General features: G+C 47.7%; 1 protein-coding gene across 4 annotated transcripts in view; it reads right to left on the bottom strand.

The window, feature by feature from the left end:
- Positions 1–22,500, bottom strand: part of LOC113823929 (aromatic-L-amino-acid decarboxylase) — a 42,560-nt gene that overhangs the window by 14,864 nt on the left and 5,196 nt on the right. For 2 of the 4 annotated variants that reach the window (XM_070137368.1, XM_070137370.1), the window contains exons 2-13: positions 9,678–9,988; positions 9,095–9,260; positions 8,494–8,564; positions 5,620–5,856; positions 5,202–5,301; positions 4,880–4,983; positions 4,048–4,115; positions 3,447–3,537; positions 2,686–2,879; positions 2,236–2,381; positions 1,681–1,760; positions 1,268–1,451 (exon numbers count right to left, since the gene is read on the bottom strand). In XM_070137368.1, the coding sequence (XP_069993469.1) occupies positions 1,268–1,451; positions 1,681–1,760; positions 2,236–2,381; positions 2,686–2,879; positions 3,447–3,537; positions 4,048–4,115; positions 4,880–4,983; positions 5,202–5,301; positions 5,620–5,856; positions 8,494–8,564; positions 9,095–9,260; positions 9,678–9,878 (1,642 nt within the window). In that variant the 5' untranslated portion in view covers positions 9,879–9,988. Of the gene's footprint in view, positions 1–1,267; positions 1,455–1,680; positions 1,761–2,235; positions 2,382–2,685; positions 2,880–3,446; positions 3,538–4,047; positions 4,116–4,879; positions 4,984–5,201; positions 5,302–5,619; positions 5,857–8,493; positions 8,565–9,094; positions 9,261–9,677; positions 9,989–22,500 lie in introns of all 4 variants that reach the window. The other 2 variants (XM_070137367.1, XM_070137369.1) reach the window with 1 other exon arrangement.

Below are 22,500 nucleotides of genomic sequence, written 5' to 3'. Positions count from 1 at the left end.
AATGTCACTATATATATATATATATATATATATATATATATATATATATATATATATATATAATGATAAAGTATTATAATCCCTATAAGCAATCTCTATAATTTCCGAGCGTCTCCCAATCTGCCAGACATGTGGGAAACCTGGCGATTTTCGCTCTTACTCTTCCCTACAATCAATCACAATCTATTTGATAATATCATACTATAATCCCTAATCCCTAAAACCAATCTCCATAATCTCGAAGCGTTTCCCGATGTGCTGGACTTACCTCTCACTCATCCCTACGATCAATATCTATCTATCTTATAGCAGTGTAAACTATCTATATGATAGTATAATACTATAATCCTTCTAACCAATCCCTGTAATATCCCAGAGTCTCAAAATCTGCCCGACTTACGTGGAGGATTTCTGACGATTTTCACGTTGTCGATCTCGCTTTACTCTTCCCTACAGTCACTAACTATACAGTCAGTCACTCTCTATATATAATAATAATCCCTATAACCCATCTCTATCCTTTCCGAGCGTCTCCCGATCTGCCAGACTTAGACTTACGTGGAAGACTTCTGACGATTTTCGGGTTGTAGGACTCCCTCTCACAGCAGTGTAAACTATCTATATAATCCTATAATACTAGAATCCCTTTAAGTAATCTCTATCCTTTCCGAGCGTCTCCCGATCTGCTTGACTTAGACTTACGTGGAAGACTTCTGACGATTTTCGGGTTGTAGATCTCGCCCTTACTCTTCCCTACAGTCCCTATCTATACGGTCAGTCATTCTCTATAAAATAATAATCCCTATAACCCATCTCTATCCTTTCCGAGCGTCTCCCGATCTGCCATACTTACGTGGAAGACTTCTGACGATTTTCGGGTTGTAGGACTCCCTCTCACAGCAGTGTAAACTATCTATATAATACTATAATACTAGAATCCCTATAACCCATCTCTATCCTTTCCGAGCGTCTCCCGATCTGCCAGACTTACGTTGAAGACTTCTGACGATTTTCGGGTTGTAGGACTCTCTCTCACAGCAGTGTAAACTCTCTATATAATACTATAATACTAGAATCCCTATAAGTAATCTCTATCCTTTCCGAGCGTCTCCCGATCTGCTTGACTTACGTGGAAGACTTCTGACGATTTTCGGGTTGTAGGACTCTCTCTCACAGCAGTGTAAACTCTCTATATAATACTATAATACTAGAATCCCTATAAGTAATCTCTATCCTTTCCGAGCGTCTCCCGATCTGCTAGACTTACGTGGAAGACTTCTGACGATTTTCGGGTTGTAGATCTTGGGGTCGGACACCATGCGGACGAAGAAGGACCGCTTGTACCGCAGGCTCTTCTTGTTCTTGCGGTCGAGCATCTGGAACACTTCTTCGGTGCCTTCTTCGGCCTCCTTCTGCGCCTCCTCTTCCTTGTTCTCTTTCGTCTCCTCGACCTGCTGTGGAGAAGGGGAGAGGAAAGGAAAAGGGGGACGAATTTGAGAATTCTAGTTAAGGTAAGGTAGAATAATGAAAGTTAAAAAAAGTGAAATGAAAGTTGTGAAATAGAGTAAAGGATAAGGTGAACAAAGTTGGAAGATTATAAAGTAGTTCACTTGCTTCACATATCATTACTGGTGTGCTTTAAAAATGGGTTTCTAATGTACAATTGATGGGTTTCCTTACCTTCTCTTTGTTCTCCAATTCCTCGGCCATGATGACCTTCATGTCAGCAGCAAACTGTGTAATGACTTCCCAAGCGTAGTCTGTAGAAGGGGAGAAAAATCATCTAAATTCGTGTTTACAATAAAACAATTTTCTTTCAGTCAATTGAACTCAAATGTCTCAAAAAACAACAACAAAAATGTAATTGAATCATACGAAATCAGTATCTAGAATAGCACGTTTCACCAAACCATCTAAAATAGCACGTTTCATCATACTATACAAAACCAGAGCCAGAAATAACACAATTCTCTTCAAAGTATGAAATCAGCGTCAACTCGCATGAAACTAATGCCGAAAATAGCAATTTCCACGAACGTTTACGAAATCAGTGCCCCAAACCTCCCAATTTTCATGAAATACAAAAACCAAGCCCTAAAATACCACAATAACCTTAAAAACTCAAGCCCTAAAATACCACGATTCCCACCAAACCACACCCCCCCCCATATACCAACCCAGACCACAAGAACCTCTCGTTTTGAGACCTAAAGACCCCCCCCCCCTTGTACTTACCGATATCGGCGTCGGTGGCGTTCTGGGCGCAGACGCAGAACCGGATAACGTATCTGTCGTTGAGGGAAGCGGGGACCATGTGCAGCTTCCCGGAGGCGTTGATGGAGGACAGCAGCTTCTGGTTGATCAGGTTCGTTCCCTTCAGTCTAATGGGGCAGACGAGGTCGTTTAGGAGTGATTGGTTTTTAATGATGTTTGGTGATTGTTGTATGTATTTATTATGGTTATCATGGATATTCTTGATTTATCTTTTAAAATGATGACAGCGATTACTGTCGGTATTATTGCGATTATGAATCCTTTTCTTCCTTTCTATTTTTTATTTACTTATTAATGGCCTATAATTTTTCTTTTTTTCTGTCTTTAATGGCCCATCGTTTCTTTTCTTTTTCTTTTTTTCCCTCTTAATGGCCTACCGCCGCTCCTTAGCCAAGCCGACTGAGCACCCACCTGAAGCAGACCAAGCCGAGGCCGACGGGGCTGGCGACCTCGAAGCTGGGCTCCTTCCTGACGTGGGCCTCGAACCTCTTGGCGAGACGGCAGTGCTCGCGGATGTACTTCTGCAGGCCCTCCACGCCGAAGGAGCGGATCACGAACCACAGCTTGAGGGCGCGGAACCGGCGGCTCAGCGGGATGCCCCAGTGCTACGGGAGAGGGGGGGGGGGCGGGGTGAGTTTGTGACTGAGGAATTGGGAATCGGGATTATTTCATTTCTCTGTTGTTGTTTTTATTCTTTTCTTTCTCTCGTTTCTTCTGTCTTTCTTTCGTCTCTCTCTCTCTCTCTCTCTCTCTCTCTCTCTCTCCTCCCATAAGCCCACGTGTGTATTTGTGTGTGTGTGTGTGCGTGTGCGTGTGCGTGTGCGTGTGTGTGTGTGTTTGTGTGTTTTTGTGTGTGTGCATTCGTCTGTATGCTGTAAACCAAACCCAACTATTAAACGATAACACCACTTCTTCCGCCCTCCCTCCTCCCACCCCACCTCAAAAGAGAGAGAGAGAGAGAGAGAGAGAGAGAGAGAGAGAGAGAGAGAGAGAGAGAGAGAGAGAGAGAGAGAGAGAGAGAGAGAGAGAGAGAGAGAGAGAGAGAGAAAGAAAGAAGAGAAAAGAAAAGAAAAACCGTTCTCCCCCAAACAAGCAATCCACACCTAACGACCGCCATTACGGACGGAAAACAGACACCCCCAACAGGCAGGCCTCTCGCGGCGGAAACTTACCCTGTAGTCAATGGACTTCTCAGAATACGAGTGTTGCAGGTAGAGAGGGTCCACCACCAGGGCCTGCGTCAGTCGGAAGCGGTCCTTCACCCTGAAGAGAAGAAAGGCATTAACACACACGGTTAGGTTTATGCTTGTTTGTTTTTTCCTGTCTCTCTGTGTTTCTTTCTATTAATTCATCTGTTTGTCTATCTGTTGATTGATTGATTTATTTGTGTCTTCTTTCATCCAATTGTCTTTCTTTCATCCGTTCAATCATTTATCTGTCTGTCTATGCGTGTATTCATTAATTTATCTCTGTGTGTCCTTTTCACTTACCTGTTTGTCTGTCTGAATATATATAGTCAGATATATATCTATTCATACTTATCCATATCTATCTGTTTATCTATTAATTTGCCTATCCATCTATCTATTTCCATACATATTCATATATCATTTTAATTATTATCTTTTATATCATCCATTCGGAGGGAAAAACTTATTCAATTTGTATTGTACAAGTAACTTATAAGTGGAACCGACTCTTTAAAGACTATTATTAATACCGCTTGTGTTGCTAATTACGGAAAACACCATTCACTAACAGCAGGAAACTTACCACATGAGAGAACAGTCGAAGTTCGTCAGCATGAACTTGTTCGGGTTAAAGTTGAACGAGGAAGCATGCTGGAAAGGGAAAAAAAATCGTTTACAGCGAGGTTCTCTTGTGTGTGTGTGTGTGTGTGTGTGTGTGTGTGTGTGTGTGTCTGTGTCTTATACATATACTTGTACAGTCTGTACTATAAGAGGTTCTCTTGTGTGTGTGTGTGTGTGTGTATGTGTCTTATACATATACTTGTACAGTCTGTACTATAAGAGGTTCTCTTGTGTGTGTGTGTGTGTGTGTGTGTGTGTGTGTCTGTGTGTGTGTGTGTGTGTGTGTCTGTGTGTGTGTGTGCGTGTATGTGTGTGTGTGTATGTGTCTTATACATATACTTGTACAGTCTGTACTATAAGAGGTTATCTTGTGTGTGTGTGTGTGTGTTATACATATACTTGTACACTCTGTACTATAAGGGTTGGTTTAGTAACAATATCACATGCAATAATCTGCGTATATCACTCGTGAGGTCTGCTAAATATATAATGTTTTTCATCACATCACAAATGGATTATAACTTCACCCCTTATGATATCTAGGACAGAAGAAAATTTCTAATGACTTCCCATTCATCTAAGAAGTTCGCTCATAAAGTTTGATTTAGAGGAATTCCTCAGCCGCCGCGAGAGAGAGAGGGCCGACTGGAGAAACATCCCACAAGTCATTCAAAACGGAGATATCGCGGGAAAAAAACGGGAAAAAGTGATCCTTAATTAAATAATCTATCACAGAGAATACTCTACCCCCCACCCCCCCTTGGAAGACGAAAGTAAATGCAGGAGAGACTCACCTCAATGCCCTTCATGGGGCCTCGCAACTCGGGGCAGATGAACGAGTTGCCTGCATAGGCGCCGTCGACGTGCAGCCAAGCCCCGTATTCCTCGCACACGGGACCTACACGGACGAAGAGAGTAAGTTAGCTATCGACTACATCATCTGTAATTAATAACATCACCCTAGGAATAGCTCAGGTTATATTCGGTGCATATTTCAAGAGGCTGTCGTCAGGAAAGTCGTCGCAGAGAAAGAGGCATTGATCGGCCCCGTCAGCGGCGCCCTGGAAGACGTCGAGAGCGCACAAAGGGGCACAGGCAAGAGGCGCCCCTGCTTACCGATCTCGGCGAGGTTGTCGAAGGAGCAGCAGGAGGTGGTGCCGAGGGTGGCCTCCACGTAGAAGGGGATGAGGCCCATGGCGCGGTCCTCCTCCATCACCTGAGGGAGAGGGCGTTCTTACAGACCGGGTTGTGGGAAGGAATCACACGCGGAAATTCATATCGTAACAAGGGAAGCTCTTTGGGAAATTGGATCGTGAATTATAAAGAAGTTTTTTTCTTTCTTTCTCATTTTTTTTTTGCTGTGTGTGTAGCATGTATTGGATGGCTGGACAGATGGATAAATGGGTGAATGGATGGATAGAAGGCTGGAGGAATGAATGGATGCATAGACGGATGTACGAGTGTATGCACGGGTGAATGGGTAGCCAGATGTATGCACGGAAGGACGAGGCGTATCCCTGCGGACGGCGCTCACCTGCTGGAGCGTGGATCCCCTGAGGCTCTGGTTCTCGTCAGGCTCCAGGATCCTCATCTTGACGAAGGCCATCATGGCCGCCTTCTCGACGCACGAGTGGGCCTCCTTGCTGCAGTAGGCCATCATCTTGGACAGCAGCACGCCCTCCTCCACGAACGGGTGCTGCTTCTTCAGCTGGCGGATCTTGTGGGCGCGGGCGGCCAGGAGGGACACCAGGACGCACTCCGACGCCGAGCCCTGGGGAAGGTGGAAGGGGGGGGGGTCAGGTGAGGCTCCGAAAGTTATCGTTTTTAGGGGGTCAAGTGTGCATTTTGTATTTTAATCAGTTATGCTCCTTTTGTGTGTGTCTTAATCAGTTATGTATCTTATTATCTATCATAATATTTGCACCTTCTTATCTACCATAAGTATGTACCTTCTTATCTTTTTTAATCAGTGATTCACCTTCTTTATCTAACTATATATTTCCTTCTTTATTCATCTATTCCATCTATCGACGGTTATTTTTTTTTCATCCATTTTTGAGTGTGACTTTTCTTCAATAAACAAAGTTCATTCGCGTAACCTTTCAGAACTTACTCACTTCCTATTCATGAGACGGCCTGGGAGAGCCAGTCAGATCTCAATCATTAATGCAGAACTTTAGCCAAAACATAAACTTTTATTGCCGTGATTGTCGTGTTTGTAGTAGTAGAAATAAAGCAAAAGTGTGTGTGTGTGTGTGTGTGTGTGTGTGTGTGTGTGTGTGTGTGTGTGTGTGTGTGTGTGTGTGTGTGTGTGTGTGTGTGTGTGTGTGTGTGTGTGTATATAACTAATGAAGCTGCCATTTTTGTTTACTGTAGAAATATCAGCAGTATTAGTAAAAATAAACCCCCATATATGTAATTGTTCTGATGAGGCTGCTATCTCTACTATAGCAGAAATAACAATAGCATTGATAAAAATAACCCCCATATATGTGACGAATAACCCAAGTTGTGAAAAATGACTAAAAGTGACTTTGAAATGACCTCATATCCCACGATAAGTAATTAATACAGACAGATGCGTATCGTTAAGACATGTTCCCATTTGAGACGAAGTGAGTCTATTTCGAGAAGACAATATGACCGAGATGAATAAGATCAGACAAAGTTTGCGAGCGAAAGGTCAGAAGTACTAAAATAGGCAGATGCGGTAAATGATTAATTCTCTCCATCTCCTTAGCTAATTGGCCACCCACGCGCATACATCCCCCATTCCCGTTCCCATTTCTATGCGTATTTGCGTTCCCATTCCGATTTCCACCTCCCCTCCCCGCCCGAAAAAATATTTGCAATGTGACTTCCAGCCCCATTTACATTCCTATTTCTATATCCAGCCCCATTTTCACCACCTATTTCCTATTCCCACTCCTTTTTCCCAATCTGATTCCCATTCCCACTTTCATTCCTACTCTTCTTCCATTCTCAATCCCATTCTGATTCCTACCCCAATCCTATTCTGATTCCCAACCCAGTCCCATTCATATTCCCACCTCCATTCACATTCTCCTTCCCCCCGCCCCCCCCATCCCCCCCACGTCCCCTCCCAACCCCGAACTGTCCTCCCACAAGTTTTTTTTTTCTTTTTATCTTTTTCTTTCCCTCCGCCCTAGAGTAACTTTAGCTCCAAAGACCAAAAGGCTAGTCTCTCGGTGGTCGGTTCCTCCTCGCACAACAGGTAGGGCAGGCTTCCCTACCGCCTCGCTTAACAAATCCTCGACAGACTTAAAAAAAAAAAAAAAAAAGATGAAAGGGAGAGAGAGAGAGAAAAAAAATATGTGTGAATGGTTCTCTTCTCCCCCAAAAAAGAAGTTTTAGCGGTGGACCCAAGCTATTGTGGTGGGTAATAGCCACATCGATTTCTTGTGCCGCCCGAGCGAGAGATTCTCCTCCTCCTCCTCCTCCTCCTCCCCTTCCCTCTCATTCCTTTGGTCTCTTCTCCCTTTCCTTCTCCTCCACCCTCCCTTCCACCCTCCCTCTCCTCCCCTCGTCCCCTCTCTCTCCCTCTCCTCCTTTCCCTGCCTTTCCTTGTCCTCTCTCGCTCCCTATCTCCACCTTTTTTCCCTCTCGCTCACTTTTCTCGTCTTCCTCCACCCTCTCTTCCTCCCTCCCCTTCTTCCTCCCCCCTTCCCACCCTTCTTCTAACCTCTCACCCTCTCTTCCCACCTCCTTCCCTCCCTTCTCCCCTTCCTCCTCCATTCCCTTCCTTCACCCTCCCCCTTCCTCCCTCTCCTCGCTCGCCCACAAACTTTACCATTCATCACATGTTTCAGCGGCAGCGACGAAGGAGGGCAGGGGGTGCATAGGGTGAGAGGGGGGGGGGTGGATGTGGAGTTATGTATGTGGAGGGGGGGACGAGTGGAGGCGGGAAGAGGTGGATTTTTTGGTGCGAGGGGACGGGAGGGTGTGTGCGTGTGGATAGGTGTGTGAGAATGTGTTGGGTGTGTTAGGAATGCCTGATAGCCTGGAGGGGGAGGGGGAGGAGAAGAGGAAGATAATTCATGTGGAAGTATATATGTGGAGTATGTGGCTTCATGTAGTCGGAACTTATATGCGGGGGAGGAAAATGTGGCTAAAAATAAGTCCCTCTTCTACGTGATTATTATTATTTTTTTTATATCAGACAAGACGATATGATAATTTCGGAGGATGAGAACATCTAAGGAAGATCTCGAATTCTCCAACGAAACACTAATAAGCAATCTAATCACATGGGAAGACGATCGGTGACAGCTTAAGAAGGGGGAGGAAAGGAAAGGTTTCTACGCTTATGATTTCCATCCCGTCTCATAAGGGATTCAAGTATGTATTCGAGTAGTCTTTTAAGTCGATTTACGGTAAGCTGTCTCACCTGTATGACTCCTCCGCCTTTGCTGTTCTCGGTGAAGGAGAGGAAGTCTTCAGGTAGTCCCACCATCTTTCCTGTAAAATAAGAATAAGAAAAAAAAAAAAACATTAAAAACCACGTTTTCTGCATATAAAAAAAAAACGAAGATTGGGGCTTTAATAATAGTAAGCACGAGAAATATATTATATTGTAGGATTTGAAAGTTCGCAGAAGGAACAAATATTGGATTAACTCGAGACGCTAGAGCGTCAAGGCACTCGACCTGTGAGGGGAAATGGAGACAGGACACGAGGATTTTAATAAAAAGGAGAGAGAGAGAGTGAGTAAGAGAGAGAGAGAGAGAGAGAGAGAGAGAGAGAGAGAGAGAGAGAGAGAGAGAGAGAGAGAGAGAGATAGAGAGAGAGACAGTGTGTGTGTGTGTGTGAGAGAGAGAGAGAGAGAGAGAGAGAGAGATAGGGATAGTGAGAGACAGTGTGTGAGAGAGAGAGAGAGACAGACAGACAGAGACACAGACAGACAAAGGCAAAGACACAGACAGACAGAGCCAAAGTGACAAAGAAAACGCGAGAGAGGGCGCGAAACCCTCCTCCCCCCCCCCCCTTACCAATCCAGTCAAGCACAATCGTCTCCAGCTCCGTGCAGGCCGGCGACGCTGCCCACGAGAACCCGATGCATCCTATGCCGTCGCTAAGCATGTCCCCCAGGATGCTCGGGTAGGAGTTGCCGGAGGGGAAGTAGGCGTGGAACCGCGGGTGCTGCCAGTGGGTCACCTGCGGGAGGAAGGGGGCGGGGCTGTTAGACTTCGGGATTTGGGGGGAAAGGCCGTGGGTAGGATGAGGGTGACGGTGGGAAGGGGCGAGGTGCTGGGCGAAGGGCCTGGTAGGACGATGCGGGAGATTTGTCAAAATGTTTGGTTGTGTATTGTGTCTATGTAAATTAGATGACGTCACGCTGGGAATAGATGCGCAAAAGGTTAATGAATATAAACAGACGGTAAAATACGAAGATAGCTATTGTAGAACAGACTGTATGGTTGTGTATTGTATCTATGTAAATTAGATGACCTCACGCGGGGAATAGATGCGTAAAACGTTAATGAATGTAAACAGACGGTAAAATACGAAAGCTATTGTAAAACAGACAAGGAACAGCTCCAAGTAAAAGGAGAGTGAGGAGGAGAATTTTACCCCGGGCATGATCTTGTCCTCGACGTCTTTCATGATGTCGTCCCAGCCCTCGCCCTTCTGAGGAGCCTCGAGGGGCACCAGGTCCTTCAGGTAGCCGGGCTCGATCGCGGGCGTCACTCGCCGGTTCTCGATGGTGTCCATGTAGTTGGCGATGTAGTCCACCATCTCCTTCCCTCGCTTACGGAACTCCTCGGAATTCATGGCTGGGTCCTGGGGCTGAGGGCGCGAGGGAGCGGGTGCTGGGCGGGCGAAGGGCGGTCGGTGTTGCTGCTGCTGCTGAAGGAGGCGCGGGCGTCCTTGGCTGTCGTCTCCTGCGGGGGGAGGGGGGAGCGTGGTTAGGAGGGGAGGGGGAGGCGGTGGGATTTAGAGCGGTGATGAAGTGCAGTAAAATGAAGAAAAGCAACGAGGAAATAACACTTTGTCATACACACTGGTCACATGTAGATTCACGAAAACATACATACATATACAGAGATACATAGACACACGCATATATACATGCATATATATATATATACATATATATATATATATATATATATATATATATATATATATATATATATATGTGTGTGTGTGTGTGTGTGTGTGTGTGTGTGTGTGTGTGTGTGTGTGTGTGTGTGTGTGTGTGTGTGTGTATGTATGCATACATACATACATATATATGTATATACACATATACATACATATATACACCCAAACACGGCCGCCCATGTCCCAAGGCACGAGCCGAGTAATGATCCGCGTCCGTCATATTCTCCCTCGCTAAACGCCGACGAATTCGACCGCCCACAAAATGATCCCCGGAGCCACAAGGCGCACGCCCATCCCGCCCATTAGGCAGCGATAAAGCCATAACGAGAGTTAAGGCGAAGCATAATAGTCACCAATTACACGCGGGCGGCGGCCAAAGGCAGTGGGCGCCTCCGTGATGGAACCGCGCGGATGGGCGTAGGGGGGGGGGGGGCGGGTGCGTGGGCGGGCGGCAGGGGGAGGGGGCTTTGGGTCTAGGGAGGTTGGGGGGGGGGAGCGGGATTCTGAATAGGGGGAGGGGGAGGGGGTGGTCTAAAGAGGTGGGGGTTCTTAATGGGGGTGCTTATTGGGGGGGGGGTTAATGGGGGTTCTTAATGAGAGTTTCTTAAGGGGAGGCTCTTAATTATGGGGTTACTTATTAAAGGGTTCTTAATAAGTAGGTTCAAAAGTTGTTTTTTTCTAAGGGGGGATCATAAGGGAGCAGCTTTCGAAGTGTTTAAGAATCGTGTCTGGATGTAGGTCTGGGAATTGTTAAAAAGAAAAAGACAGACAAAAAAAGGAAAGAGAGAAAAAAAGAAAAAGACAGACAAAAAAAAGAAAAGAAAAAAAACAAAAAAAACAGCTCGACATTACTAAGATCATTTCTTTCTACCCCGATCTGACCTCAGCAGCCCCTCTCCCTTCCCCCTCTCCCTTATTTCCCCTTCTCCCCAGCTCCCCTTCTCCCTTCTCCTCTCTCCTCATCCCCAATAACCCTCTCCCTTTCTCCCTTTTCCCCTCCCTCTCCCTTCTCCCCTTCCTCTCCCCTCTCCTTCTCTATCCCCGCTTCCCCTTTCCCTTCTCCCCTCCCTCTCCTCCTTTCCCCTCTCCTCCTCTCCCCTCTCCTCCTCTATCCCCGCTTCCCTTTTCCCTTCTCCCCTCCCTCTCTCCTCCCTCTCTCCTCTCCTCCTCTCCCCCCTCTTCCCTCTCCTCTTCCCTCTCCTTCTCTCCCTACCCCCTCTCCTCTTCTCCTCTTCTCTTTCTCCCCCTCCTCTACTTCTCCTCCTCTTCCCACTCCTCCCTCTCCTCCTCCTCCTCCTCCTCCTCGCTCCTCGAAAAGAGTGATCCTCACGCAGGTCGACGTCGTCCTCCCACGCCCGAGGACTCACCCTCCAGGAGACAATTCGAGGGGGAGAGAATAAGGGGAAAAAAGAGAAGAGGGGAGAGGCAGAGAAGAGGGGAAAGTAGGGGAGAGAATAAGGGGAAAAAGAGAAGAGGGGAAAAGAGAAGAGGGGAAAGTAGGGGAGAGAATAAGGGGAAAAAGATAAGAGGGGAGAGAGAGAGAAGAGGGGAAAAGAGAGAATAAGGGAAATGGAGAAGCGGGGAGAAAGAAGAGAAGAGGGGAAGAGAAAGAATAAGGGAAATGGAGAAGAGGGGAGAAAGAAGAGAAGAGGGGAAAAGAGAGAATAAGGGAAATGGAGAAGAGGGGAGAAAGTAGGGGAGAGGGGAGAAAGAAGAGAAGAGGGGAAAAGAGAGAATAAGGGAAATGGAGAAGAGGGGAAAAGAAAGAATAAGGGAGATAGAGAAGAGGGGAGAAAGAAGAGAAGAAGGAAAAAAGAGAGAAGTGAGAAGAGAGAGAAGAAGGGATAAAAGGGAGCAGGGGAGAAAGATCAGGAGAGAGGAGGAAAGAAAAAAGAGGGAATAAAAGAGTAGAAGGGAGAAAGAAGGAGAGGAGAGGGAGCGTGTAGAAAGGGGACGAAAGGGAATGGGAGGAGAAGAGGGAGAAGGAGAGGGGAGTAGAGGAGGAGGAGGAAGAGGGAGAGAGTGGCAAGAGTCGAAGTATGAAGAGAAAGGCAAAGAGAAAGGAGAAGGGAGAAAGGAGAGGCGGAGGAGGTAGGAAAGGGAAGAGACGAATGAGAGGGGAGAGCAAGAAGAGACGAGAGAGGAGAGAAACAAAGGAGAAGGGAGAGAAAGTAGAGACGAGAGAGGAGGAAGAGACGAAGGAGAGGAGAGAGACGAAGGAGAGGAGAGAGGAGAGAGACGAAGGAGAGGAGAGAGAAAGTAGAGACGAGAGAGGAGAGAGACGAAGGAGAGGGGAGAAGAAGAAGAGACGAGAGAGGAGAGAGACGAAGGAGAGGAGAGAGAAAGTAGAGACGAGAGAGGAGAGAGACGAAGAAAAGGAGAGAGGAGAGAGACGAAGGAGAGGAGAGAGGAAGAAGAGACGAGAGAGGAGAGAGAGGAAGAAGTGACGAGAGACGAAGAAGAGACGAAGGAGAGGGGAGAGGAGGGGGCGCGGAAGGGAGCCAAGAGGGAGGGGGCCCGGCGTCACATTCTGGCGTGTGGCCGCCGCCGACAATGAGAGGCTGCGAAGCGTGCTTGGCATTCCCTCTCGCCTGGAATTCTCAGTCCTGTATAAGATATGGAGTCTCGCCCTCCCTCCCCTCCCTTCCCCTCCTTCCCCTTCTCCTCTCTCTCTCTCTCCCTTCTTCACCCTGCCTCCTCTCTCGCCCTTCTCTTCCCTCCTACTCTCTCTCCCTTCTCTTATCTCCTTCCCCTCGCCCTTCTCTTCCTCGCCCTCCCTCCCCTCCTTCCCCTTCTCCCTCCTCCTCTCTCTCACCGTTCCCTTCCCTCCTTCCCCTCGCCCTCCCTTCCTTCTTCCTCTCTTCCTCGGCCTCCCTCCCCTCCTCCACTCTTCCTCGGCCTCCCTTCCCTCCTCCTCTCTTCCTCGCCTTCAGTCCGCTCCTATCCCTCCCTTCCCTTCTCCTCCTCCCTCTCGGCCTTCCTTCCCTCCTCTAAACCCTCCTCCCTCCCCTCCCCCTGCCCTCTCCCTTCCCTCGGGGCTCATAAAATCACTCCTTCAAAAGCCCCGCGTTTAATCCCGCCCACCTCAAACCCGATTTCCGCCCAGTAATCCGGATTTCTGTGTATCGCAAAATCCCCTTCGGAATCTGACCGAATAAGCAAATATTTCGGCTGAAAAGCTTGCGTCTTAAAGCTTTTTTTTTTTTTCTTTCCTTCTTCTCCTTCTCCTTCTTCTTTTCCCGTAGGTGAGACCTCCCGGCGGGGATTCCCCCTGGAGGCGGGCGGCGTGGGAGGCCAAAAATGGTATGGCAGGAGGTCCCCGCGCCGCCCGTATCTCTCTCATCATCGCTAAATTGATTTTCATTGTGGTTAAAAAACGTAGCTTGCATTTCCATCTCTCGCGAGGGCGGGCGTTGCACCGAGAGTGGATCCGGTGCAAATTGTGGTTGGGATATCGTGCCTCCGTGATGATCTGGGATGAACATGCTCGCACACACACACACACACACACGCACACGAACACGCACGCACACACACACACACACACACACACACACACACACACACACACACGAACACGCACGCACACACACACACACACACACACACATACACATACACGCACACACACACACACACGCCACGTACACACACACACACACACACACACACACACACACACACACACACACACACACACACACACACACACACACACACACACACACACACACACACGCATGTTCATACATATACACATTCATATCTATCAATCTATGTATCTGTCTATCTATCTGCCCGTCTGTCTGGCTATCAATTTGTCTTTCTATCTATCTATCTGTCTACCTATATATATATACACATTATTGTATATATTCATACACACAAGATCTGCTTATATGTATTTATATGAATATGTAAATTGATGTTTACATATTCAGATCTATGACACACTACTTGCGTGCCATACAAACTCGATCTTAAAGTTAACGTGCCATCTCCCTCCCTCCAGCCTACCCTTCCCTCCCTCCCTTTATTTGACCCTCCTTCTCCCCTTCCCTCCCTCCCTTTATTTGACCCTCCTTCTACCCTTCCCTACCTACCTCCCTTTATTTGACCCTCCCTCCAGCCTACCCTTCCCTCCCTCCCTTTATTTGACCCTCCTTCTCCCCTTCCCTCCCTCCCTTTATTTCCCGTTCCCTCCCTTCCCTCTCCTCCCTCCCTCCTTCCTTCCCTCCCTAGACCCTTTCCTCCCTTTATTTCCCCTTCCCTTTCCTCCCTCCTTCCTTCCCTCCCTTCCCTCCCTCCCTAGACCCTTTCCTCCCTCCCTAGACCCTTTCCTCCCTTCATTTCCCTTCCCTTTCCTCCCTCCCTTCCTCCCTCCCTTCCCTCTCCTCCCCTCTCCTCCCTCCCTTTATTTCACGTTCCCTCCCTTCCCTATCCTCCCCTTCCTTCCCCTCCCTCCCCTCCCTTCCTCTCCCTCCCTCCCTCCCTTCCCTCCCTTTATTTCCCGTTCCCACCCTCCCTCGCCCTTCCGAGAATGCCTCGCATGATCCCAATTTCCCTCAAAATGAGAAGCCCGGCGAGGGGAAGCCGCGCCAAGAGAGGGGAAAAAAAGAGGGTCATGGAGTTACCAGGATCTCGATGATACTTAAGAAGGAGGAGCGAAAAAAAATACAGAAACGGCTTAGAATATGTGATAAAGAGGGGGCGTAAGGGGGAGGGGAGGAGGGGAAGATGAGAGGAAAAGGGGGATGATGAATACGCGATAAAGATAGGGTATAAGGGGGAAGGAGGAGGAGGAAGATGAGAGCAAAAGGGGGATGATGGACACGCGATAGAGACAGGGCATAAGGAGGAGGGAGGAGGGAGAAGGTGAGAGCAAAAGGGGGATGGTGAACACGCGATAAAGAGAGGGCATAAGAGGGAGGGAGGAGGGAGAAGACGAGCCAAGGGGATGCTGAGAAGAGGAGAAAGGGAGAGAAAAGGAGGAGGGAGAAGGGAGAAGACGAGAGCCAAAGGGGGGATGCTGAGAAGAGGAGAAAGGGAGAGAAAAGGAGGGAGGAGGGCGAAGACGAGAGCCAAAGGGGCGATGCTGAACACGCGATAAAGACAGGGCATAAGGGGGAGGGAGGAGGAGGAAGACGAGAGCCAAGGGGGGGATGCTGAGAAGAGGAGAAGGGGAGGGAAAAGGAGGAGGGAGGAGGGAGAAGACGAGAGCCAAAGGGGGGATGCTGAGAAGAGGAGAAGGAGAGGGAAAAGGAGGAGGGAGGAGGGAGAAGACGATAGCCAAAGGGGGATGCTGAGAAGAGGAGAAAGGGAGAGAAAAGGAGGAGGGAGGAGGGAGAAGACGAGAGCCAAAGGGGGATGCTGAGAAGAGGAGAAGGGAAGGGAAAAGGAGGAGGGAGGAGGGAGAAGACGAGAGCCAAAGGGGGGATGCTGAGAGGAGGAGAAAGGGAAGGGAAAAGGGAAGTCATTAGCAGGCCGCAAAATACCGAGGGAGACGCCACGTGCTTTTATTACTGAGGAATTTGATTGACAATAAAAGAAACGGAGGAGGAGGCTCTTGAAAGCGACATGGTGGAGGCTCTGAGAGATATGAGATGGTCATTCACTTATTCAAATATTTAGCCCATACTCACACACAACACACGCGCGCGCACACACACACACACACACACACACACACACACACACACACACACACACACACACACACACACACACACACACACACACACACACCACACCACACACTCACAGACATATACATATACAGATAGATATATATAGATATATACATACACATATGCGTGTGGTGTATGTGTCTGTATGTGCGTGTGTGTATGTGTATATGTACATCTGAATATAAGCATCCACGTACACACGCACATGTATACCGGAGTCCTTGCCGCAAGGTCGTATGCAAAATTCACCTCCAATTTCTATATCGTCTGACGCAACAAGTCATAGAAAACGAGGCGACCCGAGCACAGGACCTGTTGCTCGTCGGAGTGATAATAACAAGAGAGGGATTATTCGCAGGACCTCAGCAGGAAGGTATGGGTTAAATATTATATTAATGGCCCATGGGAGTACGTGGGCGGATGAGCGTGCGTGGGCGTGCGTGGGCGTGCGTGGGCGTGAGGCTTGTGTAAAAGTGAAGGGAGGAGAAGAGCGTCCTCGCGGCGGGGTCTGCCTTGGCCGGCCTGCGCCCCACCCCGCCGCCTCTGTAATGAGTCTGTCACCGGCAGACTGACTTCGCTCTTGCCTCTTTGAAGCCTCGCAGGCCTTTCTTTCTCGCCCTGGAACCCCGCTCGTCTGCCGCCCCCCCCAGCTGCGTCCTCGCGCTGGGCGTCTGGCGCTGTCTCGAGTCAGGAGAGGACCAGCGGGGATTCCCTGGAGAGGTTTCGCTTTTAGATTTGCGCTTGGCGGGTCCTTCCTTTTCTCTGTCTGTCTGTCTGTCTCTCTCTCTCTCTCTCTCTCTCTGTCTCTCTCTCTCTCTGTCTCTCTCTCCCTCTCTCTCTCTCTCTCTCTCTCTCTCCCTCCTCCTCCTCCTCCCTCCCTCCCTCCCTCCCTCCCTCCTCCCTCCCTCCCTCCTCCTCCTCCCTCCCTCCTTCCCTTTCTCCACACACATACTTCAACTCGTACATGTATTACGCACACCCACACTTTTTTCCCATATTTCTTCACTAAACGGCCTACGATCAGCTGCCTAATCCCACCATCGGGAAAATGAAGATGTTGATGGCGGACAAACACAGTCATTTCCACGCTCAGGGAGGTTAGCACTTTATAACCCCACGGACCCCTGTGCGATGCCTGAGGGTTAATGATCCAGCTATTACACAAATCCTAATCCTATGTTATGCTTCTCCCCATCTCCCCATTCGTGTTTTCTTTAATACTCGCAATATTCGCGCTTTCTCTTTCTCTCTGTCTCTGTTTCTCTTTCTCTCTGTCTGTCTCTCTCTCTTCTCCCTCCCTCTCTCCCTCCTTCCCTCCTTCCCTCTCCCTCCCTCCCTCCGTCTCTCTCTCGCCTACCTCTTTCCCTTTTCCCCTCTATGCTTTCCATTCCCCTCCCCCTCACCTTTATTAATATCGGTAACAAGGGGAGAGGCCCAACAACTCCCAAATGAATATGGGTTTTGAGGGGAAAGTATTTGGTGCGTTTATGTCTCGAGAACTCTTTATCTTTATCATCATTATCTTCATCACTATCACCACCCTAATTACTCTTAACTTTATTTTTCTCTTTCCCACCACTCTCTTTCTCTATCTACTCTGTCTCTGTCTCTGTCTCTGTCTCTGTCTCTGTCTCTGTCTCTGTCTCTGTCTCTGTCTCTGTCTCTGTCTCTCTCTCTCTGCCTCTGTCTCTGTCTCTTTCTCTCTCTCTCTCTCTGTCTGTCTGTCTCTCTCTTACTTCTTTTGACAGCCACGTATTCTGCGGCGTCACACAAAACATCCATAGAACTTTTTTTCCCCCATAATGCAAATTCCTGTATCCCCCCCCCCCTTCGCGAAATTCCATCAGCTGTTCTCTCTCTCTCATATGAAAGTCAAACTCCTCAGGTGAAGCGAAGATCTTTTTTTTTGTCTTCTCCAGCTCCTTCACAAACGGACGGATGGAAAAGGGAAATAAGAAAGGAGAGGATGAACATTCGCAATCACATTTCGTTCGTAAATAAATAGATAAATAGGTAGATAGATGAATAATAGATAATAAAGTAAAAAAAAAAGATGGAGGGAGGGTACAGTCACCTCGTTAACGCCCCAATATTCGAAAATCGGATCACCATGCATCACAGACGAAAATAAGAAACATAATTTAAACTGACGTCAAACTAGAATGGAAGAGGCCCTCATTAGCATACGGTCGGACGCCCTGGATTCAAAAGAGGGCCATGGCAGGAGAGAAGGATTCCTGGACGATATCCCGAACGCAGACCCTGGGGAGACCTGTCATAGCCCCGGGCCTTCATGGGGGGGGGGGGGACTTATTACACCCGCCGTAGCCTTCCCTCGGGGCCAATCAGGGAAAGGGACAAAGGGGGAGGGAGAGGGGAGGGGGGAGGGGGAGGTAGGGGGAGAGGGAGGTAGGGGGAGAGGGGAGGGGGAGGGGGCGGTGGGGGAGAGGGAGGGGGGAGGGGGCGGTGGGGGAGAGGGGAGGGAGGGGGCGGTGGGGGAGAGGGAGGGGGAGGGGGCGGTGGGGGAGAGGGGAGGGGGAGGGGGCGGTGGGGGAGAGGGGAGGGGGAGGGGGCGGTGGGGGAGAGGGGAGGGGGAGGGGGCGGTGGGGGAGAGGAGAGGGGGGAGGGGGCGGTGAGGGAGAGGGGAGGGGGAGGGGGCGGGGGGGGAGAGGGGAGGGGGAGGGGGGGGTGGGAAGAGGGAGGAAACAATCTTCTCCCATTTCTCCCTCAGTGATTACAAGTTTGTGTACACAAGTGAGGAAACGAGCAGATATACATACGTCCTTGGCCGTACGTTCAAGTGGAAATACATATATACACGCACGCACGAACAAACGAACGAACACACATACACATACACACACAACCAAGAAAACAAACACACACAAACACAAAACCAAAAACAAACACGCAAACAAACATACACAACCACAATCACACGCAGACACACAACACAAACAAACACAAACACACACACACACACACACACACACAAACACACGCACGCACACACAAACAAACACAAACACACACACACAACGCAAACAGACACAGACACAACGCAAACAGACACACACACAAATAACAAACACACAAACAACAAAAACACAAATAACAAACAACAAAAACACACACAAGCACACGCACACATCCTTCGAGCGAATGAATGACTCGACAGCGCCGACGGAGGACAGAGAGAGCGCAGACGGCGATAGGGTAAAGGTGGGGAGGCGGAGCGAACGAAGGGGGGTGGGGGGGAGGGGGCTGCGTCGGAGGGGGGGGTGGAGGAGGAGGGAGGGAGGAAGGAAGAAGGAAGAGAGAGAGCAGGGAAAAGAGGGAGGGAGGGAGAGACGGAGGGAGGAGGAGGGAAGAAGGAAGAGGGAGGGAAGAAGGCAGTGAGAGGGAGCAGGAAAGAGGGAGGGAGGGAGAGACGGAGGGAGGGAGGAGGGAAGAAGGGAGAGACGGAGGGAGGGAGGAGGGAAGAAGGGAGAGAAGGAAGGAGTGAGGAAGATGGAGAGGGTGCGATAGAGGGAGAAACGAAGCAAGTAAAATGATGAAGAAACAGAGCGAAAGGAAAAATGAAGAGAGGAACAAAAGAAAAAAAGAAATAGGATATAAAAAAACAAACAAGAAGAGAAGGGAAGGAAGACCAGAAGGGAGGAAGTAGAGAGGAAAGGAGACTAACCCTACACAAGAAGAGAAGGAAGGAAGACCAGAAGGAAGTAGAGAGGAAAGGAGACTAACCCTGGTTCACAGACGCTCCCTCTACACCCTGGTCCGCACGGCTCAACTTTTCCTTCCGAGCCAGAAAGTGTGAATCGTATCACCACAGAAGGGGAGACGTGGCAGCATACAACCGTGAACTTGAGGATTCTTCGGCAGACTGAAGGATCGGCGCTGAAGAAGGAGGGGAAGGGGAGGAGAGAAGGGGAGGAGGGGTGGAAGGGAGGGAGGAGAGAAGGGGAGGAGGGGTGGAAGGGAGGGAAGGGAGGAGGGAAGGGGAGGAGGGGTGGAAGGGAGGGAAGGGAGGAGAGAATGGGAGGAGGGGTGGAAGGGAGGAAAGAAGGGGAGGAGGGGTGGAAGGGAGGGAAGGGAGGGGGAGGGAGGGCTTTCTCAGGCTCTGGATTGGAAAGGGATCGTCTTAAAAAAAAAAAAAAGGAAAAAAAAATCCCTTTCTTCTTTTTTTTTTTTTTTACTCCAAAGGAACGACGGTATTCATGTAAACACCTTTGATTTTTTCCCCACCAGATGATCCCCTTTTCCCCCGTTTTTCCCCTACAGAAAGGACGATATTCATACGCTTTTAATTTTTTCCCCCGATGAGTCCACTTTTCCCCCATTTTATCCGCTAAAGGAAGGGCGGTATTTTTCTCTCTCAGTCTCTCTCTCTCTCTCTCTCTCTCTCTCTCTCTCTCTCTCTCTCTCTCTCTCTCTCTCTCTCTCTCAGTTTCTCTCTCTCTTTCTCTCAGTCTCTCTCTCTCTCTCTCATTCATTCATACGGTCTTAGATTTTTTTCTCGGTGATCGAGTTCGTGAATGCGGAAAAAAAATTTCCATAATGCTGATAGACTAAGATAGAAAAGGAGGAAATGTCAGTCGAGAGGAATAAGGAAAGTGACAGGAGAAGAAGAGGCTCAGAAAAAAAAAGAAAATGATGCAAAGAGGAAGGTCATATCAAAGACTGGGGATAAAAGCGAAGAAAAAAATGGAGTAAGAAATGAACCGAGGAAAGGAATTTAGGGGAATTTCTGAAAGATTCTGCCGCGGGAAATATAAACAACCAAGACAATCTAATACGGAAAAAACTACCCCCAAAAAGAGGCACTTTAACACATTATTTCCCTTAAAGAAAACAATTGGAGAACAGTAGATATACGAGACCAAGAGACCCGAAAACGAGACCAAATGAGGCTTAAAACCAGACCGACATCAAGCGAACACAAACCAAGACCTTTGAGAAGGAGGAAAGAAAGGAACCGCGAGAGATATCCGAAGCGAGGATCCTCAGATAAGAGTCTCTAAAGCATCACGGGGAGAGAGGCTGAGAGATAAGGAGATAAGGCGGGTGAGTCTAATCAAGGAGCCTGACATAACGAAGGGGGGACACACCTCAAGGCCGACGAAGGAGAAGGGAAGAGGAGACTCCAAGGAAAGACGGACGGAAAGCGAGAGACAGAGGAGAAAGGAGACAAACGGTGCTAATAGCATTTCGAAATAGGCGAATGGGGAAATTAGCATGATTTGGGAGGGAGATAGGGAGAGGTTGATAAGAAAATAGTTAAAGACGATAAGAAGAGGATGAAAATAAAATATAGATATCCACAGATCAAGTTAATTTTCGCATTATGTACTTGTAAAGCATTTGAAATGGCAGTTTAATACGTCAATAGATACCGAAACGAAATAGAATAACAATAGTAATAGCAATCCCAATTAATCTGATAAATGCATGAATATATATTGATAGGAAAAATAATATACTGATATTTAGAGTAGCTAAAACATAATTACATATCATAATGATGATAATAGATTCACAGCAATAACGAACACCTAAAATAAAACTTAAAAAAAAAAACAAGGCCATTAATATAAAACGATGATAAACAAACACCACACATCACCCCCCAAAAAAAAAAAAATAATAATAGTAATAACAATAATAATAATAGATAAAATGATAATAAACAAATAAAAATGAAAACTAAAAAAATAAAAAATAAAAAAAAAAATAAAATCAAATAAACCAGACAAACCCAAAAATCCAAAAATCCCAAAACCTCAACCACCTGGAACAAACAAGGCCCTTTCTTCCCCCCAAGCAGAACGACGCCTGAAGAAGCGAGGACGAGCCAACGAGGTAATTGAACGAGCCAAACGACACAGCCAGTAGTAAACGGTAGCAAGTGTCTCGTTCTCTCGACCAACGACGGAAGTGTCTGAGAGAGTGAATGCGCTCAAGGACGGAGAGGTAGACATTAGCGAACTTTTTTTCCTACTTTCAGCTTTTTTTAAATTCTTTTTTTGGTTTGTATTAAGGAGGGGGTGGGTGGTGGGGGTGGGTGGGGGTCGGTTTTTATTGCTAGTTTTTGTTTTAAGGAGGGGGTGGAGGGTGGGGGTGGGAGGGTGTCGTTTTTTTTTTTTTTTTGGTATTTGTTTTAAGGAGGGGTTGGAGGGTGGGGGTGGGAGGGTGTCGGTTTTTTATTGTTTTTTTTTGTTTCTCTTTTGTTTTTTGTTTTAAGGAGGAGGGGGTGGGGAGTGGTTAGTGGGGGTGGGTGTTGTCGTTGGTGGATAGGCGGAGTTAATAGATAAATGAATAGATAGAGATGAAGAGTGAATGGATGCATAGATGGATAGATAAATGAGAAGGGTAAATAGATAGATATTAAAGGTGAGTAGATAGATTAGATGGATATATAGATAGATAAAAAGAGTAAATACATATAACGATAGATAGATAAGTAAGAAGAGTAAGTATATAATTAGTGAATGAACTGACAGACAATAAAAAAATACTACGAAACAAACATTCAACCAAGTAAAAACAGGAAACAAAACAAAAGAAGAAAGAAACAGAAAACAAAAAAAAAGAAAAAAGAAGCA

The sequence above is a fragment of the Penaeus vannamei genome, chromosome 23 (assembly GCF_042767895.1).
Source record: "Penaeus vannamei isolate JL-2024 chromosome 23, ASM4276789v1, whole genome shotgun sequence".
Classification (NCBI taxonomy): domain Eukaryota; kingdom Metazoa; phylum Arthropoda; class Malacostraca; order Decapoda; family Penaeidae; genus Penaeus; species Penaeus vannamei.
This window is presented reverse-complemented; position numbering and strand designations above follow the sequence as displayed.